The sequence below is a fragment of the Galeopterus variegatus genome, unplaced genomic scaffold (genome assembly GCF_000696425.1).
Source record: "Galeopterus variegatus unplaced genomic scaffold, G_variegatus-3.0.2 Scaffold80, whole genome shotgun sequence".
In the NCBI taxonomy this organism is placed as follows: Eukaryota; Metazoa; Chordata; class Mammalia; order Dermoptera; family Cynocephalidae; genus Galeopterus; species Galeopterus variegatus.
In genome coordinates, this window is record NW_007726191.1 from 808,321 (window position 1) to 819,700 (window position 11,380).

Below are 11,380 nucleotides of genomic sequence, written 5' to 3' on the forward strand. Positions count from 1 at the left end.
AAAAAAAAAAAAAAAAAAAAAAAAAAGAGAGAGAATGGGAAATAAGCTATGGCGTGTTCACACTGTGGAACACCACACAGCAACGAGAGGCCACAGCACGGATAACTCACAACCATAATGCTGAGTGAAAGAAGCCACACACAAAAACACACTGTAGGATTCTGCTTACAGAAAGTACAAAACCCAGACAAACCTAATGGGTGGTGATAGAAGTTAGAAGACACCCGGGCTGACTAGAGGTGGTGTCAGGGGCTCCTGGGGTCCTGGTTCTTGATTTAGTGTTTAGGTTGTGAAACTACATCAAGCTTGATTTCTAGAATTTTCTGTATGAATGTTATATTTTAATTAAAAAAACAAAAACAAAACTAAACCATCAACCCATCCTTCAGAGCTCCCCTCTGTCCTCACCACCAACGATGCCCTCAAAGCTTGGGGGGGCTAGGCCCCTGCGACCTCCCCTCCCCTCCCCAGTGCCTCACCCCCTCTCTCTCTTGCCCACCTCATCCAGCCACTCTCCTGCCTCAGGACACGTGCTTATGCTGTTCTCTCTGCCAGGAAAACCCCACCCTGGATAACTCCCTCTCATTTTGCAGTTCCTCATCCTCACTTCCTTGAGAACTCTCTCCATGAGGTGAGAGGACTCTGGAGTCTGACAGCCTGTGTTTCAGGGACTTTGCCTCTCTGCCTATTTGGGAGGGGGCAGTGCAACCTAGACCCGGGTTGGCTGCCCTGTCCCAGGGAACTATTCCGGGAAACTCATGGCCCACTCCTCACACCTCCTGCTTCTCAGAGGCTAATAATGGCAGTGCCTGAGGAAACTCAGGGCGGGTGACCCAGACAAACCCGGGCTGGGAGTGAGCACAGCTGAGGTGGGGGCAGGGGGCCTTCCTGGCTCTCTGGTGGGTTCTGAGTCACCATCTCCCCCAGCACTCAGGCCATCCCATGGTCCTGGCTCCAGCTGCTTGGCCGACTCACACAGCAAGCCGAAAGGATCATTGACCTGGACCTTGGCCCTTCTTCCCCGCCCTGCCCTGAGCCGGGGAGGCCGCACCCCCGGCGTGCAGAGAGTGCCTGTTTCCTTCAAACGGTGCTTTGGGCTGCTTGTAAGAGAAAGAGCTCCCCGTTGCAGCGAGTGTGCAAGCCGAGGTCAGGCTTTTGAGTACTTGTGCCACGCCCTAAGCAGGGCATGGCTGCACAAGAAGAGGGGATTTGGTGAGAAGCCAGGCAGCCCCCCGGGAGTTTGACTTCCAGAGCTTCCCAGCAGACACTCCTCTTGAAAACCAGGGTTTTCCAGTTGGAAAGTCCATTAGCGACAGTTCTGGACGCGGTCTAAAAGAGTGGTGCAGAGCTTGGGCCTTGGGGTCAGACGTATCTGGGCTCCAGTTCAGGCTGAGGCCTTGTGCAAGTACCTCCTGGTGCCTCAGTTACTTCATCTGTAAAGTGGGACTAATTACAGTGCCTACTTTGTGGTGATGATGTAAGAGTCAAATAACAGGAGGCATGAGAAGTGCTGAGCGCAGTGCCCCCACACAGTAAACATTCAATAAATACCTGCAAGTAATGCTACCCTGCCTTCCCAGGACCCTTCCCAGGAAGGGGAGTGCCTCAGGAAGGGCCTGCTCATTCCGATATCTTAGGCAGGGATGTGAGAACCTGGCCCTGCTGAGGGCCCCAGGGCTGGGTGCCAGAGAACTTTGGCGCTGGCAGGGTGTTCTGGGTTATACAGAGTGTAGGGCATTCCTGCCAGGTGCTGGGCCCTACCTGCTTTCCTGCCCACCATCCATCCATTCATTCATTCAAGCCAGTATCCACTGAACACCTCCTGAGTGCTAGGCCCTGGGCTGGCTCTGGGTTTAGAATGGTGAACAGGCCTGATATGTCCCTGCACTCCTGCACTATGAAAAACCTCTATTTTATAATAGGGAAACCAAGGCCCAGAGAGGGGGAGGGACTTGGCTAAGTCCTCAGCACCTTTATGGCTTCTGGGATTGCTCACAAACCAACAAGTGAGAAGGAACCTGGCAGTTGTGAGCAGCATGGTGCAGGTTTGATGAGGGACTTGCCTGAGCCTGGGAGCATCTGGCAAGGTCTAGTCCCCTGTGAATGCTTCTGCGCATCTGTGTATCACTCATCACACTGAATCTTGCTTCTTTCATCTGTTCATTTAATGTAGCTTTTGAGCCCAGTTAAGTGCCAGGCACTGTGCTGGGCTTAGGGGACAGAGTGGGGTGTAAAGAGACCCTTTTCTACTCTCATGGAGCCTGCAGTGTAGAAGGAAGAGACAGACATTGGCCCAATATCTACAATGACCAGAGGATCATGAACCATGTCCCGATTATACATTCTCCCACCAGACTGAAAGCTCTGCAATGGCAGGGACACATATGTCTTTTTTTTGCCACTGGGATGGTGTATTAGTCCATTTGTGTTGCTATAACAGAAATACCTGAGACTGGGTAATTTATAAAGAACAGAGGTTTATTTGGCTTACGATTCTGGGACAGCTGCATCTGGCACAGGCCTCAGGCTGCTTCTACTCATGGTGGAAAGTGGCAGGCAGCCAGCGGGTACAAGCAGATCACATAGTGAGAGGAAGCAAGAGAGAGTAGAGGTGCCAGGGTCTTTTAAACAACCAGCTCTCGTGGGAACTAATAGAGTGAGAACTTACTCATTAATCCCCCCACCTAGGGAGAGCATTACTCTATTCATGAGGGACCTGCCCCCATGACTCAATCAGTTTCCAACATTGCCACACTGGGGATCAGATTTCTGCATGAGTTTTTGGGGGCAACATATCCAAGCTCTATCAGGTGGGTACTTAATTTATTTTCGTTGAGTTAACCCAGACAGCATCCCAGGTGGGGTGAACTGTGCAAAGGTCCAGAAGTAGGCCAGAGCATGGTGCGTTCCGGGAACTAGAGTTTGGTCCCTGGAACTGGAGCAGAGGGTGAGAGGGAAGCAGGGCCAGGCCTGTGCAGGGCCAGATGATCTGGGCTGAGGGGAACTTATCCTAAGGGACTTGGGAGCCATGGAGGGTCTTGGATCAGAGAGTGGTGAGGCCAGAGTCCCTGGTAGCATCTACAGAAAGGCCTGAGGGTAGCACCAGCTGTGGGTCATGATGTGGAGATGGCCAAAGGTTTTGGGGCACCAGCTACTCCCTGTCCTCACAGCCCAGTGCTGTGGGTGTCAGCTGGGTAGTGGAAAGACCCAGTATCCTGGGGCTAGATGGGGAGACAGAGGCCCAGAAAAGGGAAGGGATTCACCCAGGTCACCCAGCAGGACTGTGGCAGCACCAGCATTTGAACATAGGTTGCTGCCCCATTCTCTCAGGCCAACTCCAAGCCAGCCCTATGCTGGGTAGGTGCAGATGAAGCCAGGTGTGTGTGCGGCCGTCTCTACAGGCCTGGAGTCTGGGCTCAGCCTTGGTGGGCACCTTTCCTGCTGCATGTGTGAGGCCAGGCTGGGGGTGTGGGCCATTTCCCACACTGGGTTCTCCCAACCTCTGCATGAGCCCCAACATGGAAGTGTGCCGAGTGCCAGGGACCAAGCTGGGTGTCTCCCAGGCCCCATCTCATCAAGTCTCACACAGCCGAAGGAGGTAGGCTCTAATATTCCCATTGCACAGGCAAGAGAGCTGAGGCTCAGGGAGGTGAAGTCCTGGCCTAAGTTCATGCAGCCAGCAAGAGCTATCGCAGGAACTGAACTGTGCCCTCAGACCCCAGAGTGGCCACGTAGCTTCCTGATCTCAAATGGTGAGGGTGGCCTTTGGACTCGGACTCAGCCCTGCCCTTGGGAAAGGGGGAAAGTGACTCTCGTCCTTAGGCTTCAGTGTTCCCATCTCTCAGAAGGGTCCAGTGGTCTTCAATGTGCCTCCATCACAGGCCCGTTAGGAGTATAAAAAACAGGTCAAGGGGGAAAGTGACTCTCGTCCTTAGGCTTCAGTGTTCCCATCTCTCAAAAGGGTCCAGTGGTCTTCAATGTGCCTCCATCACAGGCCCGTTAGGAGTATAAAAAACAGGTAGTCGATAGATAGCCAATTTCTTGCCCGTGGAGAAGCAGCGATAAGCTGTTAACTGTAGTAAGCAGCCATATTGGGCTGGGTCCCTGTTGGAGTTTTCAGTGTGGACCCAAGTCTCTGGTGTCCAGAGAATATCAGAAGTCCCTGGAGGCCCGGAGCTCAGCTGGGGCAGCCCCAGCACAGCACTGTGTCACAGAAGCTCCTGTGTGCCCACTGGGCAGCCTCCCTGGTATAGAGCCCCAGCTCTGGAGTCAGACTAAGCTGGTTCAAATTCCTGCTTTGGCAGGGTAATGGGTGTAGTATCTGGACTAGGCCAGAGACTTAGATATTAGGCCAGATCCCACCACTTTCTAGCTGTGTGACTTTGGGTGAGTCACATAACCCCTCTGGGACTGTTTCTTCATCTATAGAACGGGGACAGTGAAGGCACCTATTTTAAACTCATGATGCTTGAGCTTTAGTGATCAGTAATAGACACGGTCACATTATGCCCATGACTGAGTTGGTTGATATGGTCAGCTGGTAAACTGAGACATCCACAGTTGCCTGTCACTGTGCTCCAGGCCCTGCAGGGACCCCCTTTATGGGCCAGGCCCTACTTGACTTGCTGGAGTTTGGTCTTACTTGCAGGGGGCTGGCCCTTCTGATGCCTTGCTCTGTCCTCATCCCATTCTCTCTCTCCCCCAGGTGATCTCTCTGGCCACCTCCTTGCCTACCTGAGCCTCAGCCCTGTATTTGTCATCGTTGGTTTTGTGACCCTCATCATATTTAAGCGGGAGCTGCACACGGTGAGTCTTTCCCTGCCTGTCCTCTCCACTGCTCCCAGTGCCTCCAGCCTGTACCATGGGGAAGCCTGTCTACCCCTTATCCCAGGCTCTGTGCCTTCACTTCCATGCCTCCCCTGTCTTGAGGTGCGTGGGGCCTCCTAGATGGTTCCAGGTTGTTCACCAGTACGGTTGGGAAGTTTGGGCAGAGACCATAGTCTTTGGGACTAGGTGGCACGCAGCAAGTGCACAGAGGCCCAGCTCACTGCATGTCTTCCTGGCAGATCTCATTCCTTGGGGGCCTGGCACTGAACGAGGGGGTCAACTGGCTGATCAAACACGTCGTCCAGGAGCCACGGCCCTGTGGAGGTAGGGTGCAGGCTGCAAGGACATGGGGTCCCCCGGTCAGGGCGCTGCTGGGAGGCCTGCATCCTCCCACGGTGCCTGGTCTCCTCTCTTCCAGGCCCCCATGCAGCAGTGGGCACCAAGTATGGGATGCCCTCCAGCCATTCCCAGTTCATGTGGTTCTTCTCTGTCTATTCCTTCCTTTTCCTGTATTTAAGGTGAGCTTCTGCCCTGGCCTGGGTGGCCCTGAACTGGCCCAGGCTGAGCTGTGCCTAGGACTCACTACTAGCACTTTGGACACCCCTTGAGGTGGGAGGAGCTGCAGCCAACATGCCCAGGGAGCATTTGGAGGGGGCCAGGAGCTGTTTGGGAGGCCTGGGCTCTAAGCTGTGGCCTGAGACTGTCTGACAGCCCTGTTTTCTCAGAATGCACCAAACGAACAATGCCAGGTTCCTGGACCTGCTGTGGAGGCACGTGCTCTCCTTGGGGCTCCTCACTGCGGCCTTTCTAGTCTCCTACAGCAGGTATGGAGGGAGGGAGAGCCCCTACCCTGCACGCTGCCCACTTGGGGTCCTGCTGGATTCTTTCTTTTTTTTTTTTGGCAGCTGGCCGGTATGGGGATCCAAGCCCTTGACCTTGGTGTTACAAGGTGATGCTGTAACCAACTGAGCTAACCAGTCAGCTCCTGGATTCTTAGTCCCTGTTGGAACCCGTTGTGGACCCTAGTCCCAGAGCCTGTAGAGCAAGGATCCCAGTTTTAAAGCATCAGGGCTCCAGCTTCCCCTTCTAGCTGAGTCCCGGCTGAGCCCAAGAGTCTGGGGACACCTCCATGTTCTCAGTGTCCTGGAGGAGCCAATTGCAGACAGACTCAGAGTTCAAGAGCTGGATGGGAGGGAGGAAAATCCCAGCTGAACCCTCCCTTCCATTCTAGGAATGGGGGAGCAGCTGTTGGGATTCAAGGCCCCACTTCCTCTAGAAGTAGATCTGAGGCTGTGTTCCTGGGAGTCTCTGTCTTATCTGTGTGTGTTTCCACATGTGCGTGCACAGGTCCCTGGGAAGCTGGCACTTGGGCATCGGGGACTGTGCAGGCCTGTCTCTGGCTGGCTCTCACAAACTTCCCTTCTGGCCTTGACCCAGGGTCTACCTGCTGTACCACACCTGGAGCCAAGTGCTCTATGGGGGCGTCGCTGGAAGCCTCATGGCCATTGCCTGGTTCATCTTCACCCAGGAAGTCCTCACTCCGCTGTTCCCCAGGATAGCAGCCTGGTATCTGCCTCCTCCTGCTCCTCCTGCCTTCCCGGGCACTGTGGCCCCTGCCCCTCCTGTGGGTGGGGCCATCACTGGGCAGTTGTGGGTGTCCTGGTCCCAGGCCCAGTGCCCAGGCCTCCAGTGGCAGGCTGCAGGCCCCACTTGCCTGGCTTCCTCCCCCGAGGTTTGCTGCAGGGACACAGCAGCAGGGCTTTCCTCAGGCCTCTGTCCTCACCTAGGCTCTCAGGGACTTAGAAAGCAGCCTGAGCCCTGCGGAGCTGTGTGTACCATGGGGCAGTGCGTCTGTCTGAGATGACACAGGTGACATGACTGGGTCTCTCAATGGCTCTGGGGTGGCAGGCCAGGCAAAGACTCTAGGCAGTGCCAGCTCAGGCACCGATGGGGCATCTGGCTTGGTGACAGCCTTATGCCCTGATGTGGCCCTGCCCTTCTGGGTGTCTGTCTCTCCAGGCCTATCTCCGAGTTCTTCCTAATTCGAGACACAAGCCTCATTCCCAATGTCCTCTGGTTTGAGTACACAGTAACTCGGGCAGAAGCCAGGTGAGTTAAGGGGACAGCCAGTCACCAGATCCTGGCTCAGGGGGGCACAACCCAGGGAAGCCACTGCCCCCTTATTTGGAGGGTTCCCCAAAAGCCAGGTACTGATCTAAGCACTTTTCTTGCATTGCCTCATTGACTCCCCTTAGGAACCCTACTTTACAGATGAGAAAACTGAGGCTCAGAGAGAAGAAGGGAAGTCTCTTGCCTGAGATCTTACAGATAGTAGGTGGGGTAGCTGGGTCCTGAATCCAAGCTGTCTGGCTCAGAGCCTGTGCTTTTAACCTCTATGGCCCAGAACCAGAAAGCTGGGCAGCTGAGATTCTCAGGGTTCCTACGTGTGCACATCCCTTGAGGTTGTTTAGTCCAGACACTTTCTTATACCTGGGTAAAGCGAGGCACATTGAGTTGAGGGCCAGCCTGCATTGCACAGCAAGTCAGGGCAGAGCTGGGCTTTGGAGTCTCCTGACTCATGCTCTTCCACTCACCTCAAATCCTCAATGGGGTGACTGTGGGGGCGGGGGGGAGCTGGTTCCTCCCTGGGTTCAGAGGGGAGCTGAGGTGGGATCAGGCTCTAGAAGAAGCCTGGGAGGTTTTTGGAGGAGGGGCGAGAGGACACGTGGGGCAGGGCAGGGTGGGGCATCCCAGCAGCCAGGAAATGTGTTTAGTGCATCAAGGTCCAAATTATCCTAACAAGCTTAAAGGTAAAGCCTGGGATCCATGAGGAAAGGGGATTTGAGGGGGTTAGGGTAGGGCAATCCCATTAGTGGCAGAAAGGTCCCAGCTGGCCCCACTGAGCTCTGCACCTGCCTCCCGGAGTGGCCAGCCCTGCCTTTACTCCACCCTTCCCAGCTGTTCCCCCACCTGCCTTCACTTGCCAAAATCTCAGTGCTCATCTGCCCTGTGCCAGGCTGTGTGCTGGGGGTGAGCACCGGGTGAGACTGCGCGGCCCCAGCCTCATGGCACTCCCCAGGTAGGGGAGACACCAGGAACGATGCGCCTGCCTGTGTGGTCAGTGCTGTGGAGCGCAGTGCAGAGGCTGGAGAGCTTGTGACCGGGTGAGACTGCGCGGCCCCAGCCTCATGGCACTCCCCAGGTAGGGGAGACACCAGGAATGATGCGCCTGCCTGTGTGGTCAGTGCTGTGGAGCGCAGTGCAGAGGCTGGAGAGCTTGTGACAGGAACCTACTGTGGGGGTGGGGGTGGCCTCTGGGGAGTGGGCCTGTTGAAGTTGGGGGCTGGCAGGGAGAGTTCTCAGCAGAGGGAATAGCAAATGTAACTCCTGAGGCAAATTAAGTTTGGTGAGTCCACCAGACAGGCTGGCGTGGCTGGAGCCTGGAGAGCCAGGGGAGGGATGTGGGAGGAGGCTGGGGCCAGATGACACAGGGCCTTGTTGGCCACAGTCAAGTTTCTAGATTTTAATGGGGACCCTAGACAAGCCCCATTCTCCTTTCTGAGCTCAATCAGCCCCTTTAGAAAATGGAGGTGATTATCCCTGCTTCCCTCAGGTTCCTGGGCCCGTCATGGACATGACCACACGCCAAACCAGCTGCTCAAATCCCCTTTCTTACCTCCGTCCGTAGTTCTCATACCTTTGCTTACATACCTCTGAATAGAGAGCTCAGTACTTTTTGTAGTTGTTTTGGTTGAGGATGACAGAACCTGCTTGTGCTGGCTTGTCTGTAAAGGGAACTCCCATAATTAGTTGGAATCCAGCCAGGTCTCTCTTGCCTCTGTCATCTTGTCCTGGCCCCCATGCCCACCCCAATCTCCTGGCTGTACTTCCTGGACTCCAGAGCTGAGACATTATGGTAGAAGCCTAGCCTGGGAGATTGCCCCTCTCTAGGTCCCAATCCCAGGCCAGGAGCTATGAGCTCATGTCAATCACTGTGGCTTCTGGGGGTGTCACTGGTCCATTTTGTTGGAACTACAGATGGGGAGGGGACACTGAACACCAGGCATCCCCACATCCGACCCCCGCCCCATTTTGCAGAAACAGACAACGCAAGCTGGGGACGAAGCTGCAGTGACCGGTGGGTGTAGCAGGGTCCAGCCTCCAGATCTGGCCTGCATGATGCCTTGTAGGACGGACAGAATGATGGACAGAGGGACGAAGCAGAGACCTCTACAGACCCAAGTCACCACGTGGAGCCTTTTTTTTTCTTATTTTAATTTTAACAAACATGGTGGACCAAAGGGCCAAGACAGCCCCTCAACCAGGACCCTAGAGGGTCTGCTGCCTGGGGGCCACAAGGCCAGAGATCCTCGCTGTGCTGCTGCCAGTCCCGGCCGGGCGGAAAGTGCCCTTGGCATGGGCACCAGGGTGTAGGGTAGAGAAAGGCTTGTGCCTCTGGTCTTGGGGCCAGGAATTCCAGGTGGCGTGAAAAGTCACACTATTTATTTTTTGGTTTTGTCAAGGCAGATGAGATTTTGGAGATGGGCCCAGAAGAGCCTGCTCTGCAGTGGCTGCCCTGTGAACTGAGAGACCCAGGTCAGCTTCCCAGGCCCTTTGCCCTGAGCCCAGGGGGCAGACTGCCTCTTCCTGGGCCTGAGAAGTGGCCTGGGGGCCAGAAGGAGGGGAGCATCCCTGTGCCCTCCCTGCCACCATTGCCATTCCAGAACCTCGTTCAGTGTTTCCTTGTCTGGGGCAGGGCCAAGAGCGAGCACGTGCCTGGCGGCTGCTATCATGTATTCTACCCTGTGTCAACCCTACACCACAAGGGCTTTCTCTGGTCCCCTGTCCCCAAGACAGTAGTCCCCTTCTGACAAAAGAGCCTGCACATGTGGGTGAGCAAACCCCAGCTGTTTACAGCTCTTTTTTGTCCTGCCATCCAGTAGCAGTGAGTCTTCATCCCCACTCGAACAAAACACACAGGAACCAGGAGCCGGGAGGAGAGGAGTGAGGCAGTGGGTGCTTGATGTCCCTCACCCTTCCCCCTGTGCACTCTGAATATGTCCTTGTCCTTCCTGACCCACCTCCCATAGGCTGGGAACCTGTGTCCAGGGTGTGGGTTCGTAGATCCCCACCAGACCAGCTTGGAGGAGGGCTCTTCCTAAAGGGACCCCATCTCTAAGTCGCTCTGAAACAGTCGTGGACAGGAGAGCTTCCAGTATCTCGGAATTTTTGAGAACTGAACCAGGCCACTTGGGACCTGTGTTCAAATCCCCCCCCTCCCTTTTTCTTTGTGGAAGTTCCTAATCTGCTGCTGAAGCACAATATTTTGGTGCTTTCTTTTCTCATTTGTTAAAGACAGTGTCCAAAAGCCATTCCAGATGCCAGGACCAGGGGCTTATTTCTAGGGAAGGTAGGTCAGTCCCCACATTTCCCTTTCCTTCCCTTATTATTTTTATTTTTTACTTTTTGCCTGAGACAAGCCAAGTGTGAGGTGGTTTAAGAAAAATCAACAAAATTGTTTACTATTGTTTTAAAATAAAATATTAAATTCTCGCAGCTTTGAGCCCATGTTGACTGAGCTCATGAGGGAGGCTGGGGATGGCTGTGGGGACATGTGACCCTTCCTTAGGGGCAAGGATATGGTAAGACTATAAAATCATAAGTACCTCTGAGATAGCTAGTCCCCTTCAGCCCCTGCAGTATGGGTTTGAATGGTCTCTGCAATGTTTCCCGCCAGGGCCTGTCCAGCCTCTGGTTACATCCCTTCAGTGAAGAGACCTGTCTTACGGAGGCCCATCATCCCATAACCAAGCCTCAGGCAGCATTTTTTGGTCCCAGTTTTCTTGTGTGTGGTGCCAGCTTGGTGCTGGCTGTGCTCTCAATAAGACTGGTTCCTCCTTTATGGGACAGCTTTGAGGAGTGGGGGACAGAGAGATTGCCCTTCCTAAGGTGTGAGGATAAACATCTCCACTTTGTTTAATTCAATTTTTCTTGATTATATGGCTGGGTGAATATCTTGCTTTGGAATAAGTAACTGCAAACTGAGCGAGGCCTTGTAGGAGTGAGATGAATGCAGGTCAGACCCAAGGGCTGGCCCAAGACGAGGAGTCTAATCCTTTTTGATGGGTTAAGCTGAGGTGCAGAAGAGCTACACCCTCAAAATGAGGGTGAATCACAAGTAATCTTGTCCTCACAGGGGCTTGAGGGCTGGGTTGGGTCCCCCCAAGTGGCCCACAGAACCTCAACATTTAGTGAAGGCAACTTCAGACTTGAAATGATCTCAGGTGTGTTGTGAAAGCAAGCAGATTTCTGGAGGAAGCTTTCACCCTATCCTTAAATTATGTGTCAAATAGTTTTGAAATTACAATGAACAAAATATTGACAAAGATGACCAAAGTACAAAAGGAAACAAGACAGCAGAAAATGGATGATAGAAACAAACCCACAAATGCTTGATAGCGGAATGATCTGGCACAGACAAATTGTTTTGCTATATATATATATATATATATATATATATTTTTTTTTTTTTTTTTTTTTTTTTTAAAGATGA

At 53.8% G+C, this 11,380-nt stretch overlaps 1 protein-coding gene across 1 annotated transcript; it reads left to right on the plus strand.

Annotated features, from left to right (window-relative positions):
- The first annotated feature begins 5,084 nt into the window (after positions 1–5,084).
- On the plus strand, positions 5,085–10,383 carry LOC103595979 (dolichyldiphosphatase 1-like). The gene is made up of 6 exons (XM_008579527.1): positions 5,085–5,151; positions 5,258–5,345; positions 5,553–5,651; positions 6,265–6,393; positions 6,847–6,936; positions 8,926–10,383. Exons 2-6 carry the CDS (start codon positions 5,278–5,280, stop codon positions 8,960–8,962), a joined length of 423 nt encoding a protein of 140 aa, XP_008577749.1. The 5' UTR covers positions 5,085–5,151; positions 5,258–5,277; the 3' UTR covers positions 8,963–10,383.
- The last annotated feature ends 997 nt before the right edge of the window (positions 10,384–11,380 follow it).

Excerpts from the sequence above, each read along its gene's own strand:
- LOC103595979 (XM_008579527.1), top strand. The coding sequence starts at position 5,278 with ATGCCCTCCAGCCATTCCCAGTTCATGTGGTTCTTCTCTGTCTATTCC. Across the intron at positions 5,652-6,264 it reads TTTCTAGTCTCCTACAGCAG|GGTCTACCTGCTGTACCACA; the intron begins GTATGGAGGGAG and ends GCCTTGACCCAG. Across the intron at positions 6,394-6,846 it reads TTCCCCAGGATAGCAGCCTG|GCCTATCTCCGAGTTCTTCC; the intron begins GTATCTGCCTCC and ends CTGTCTCTCCAG.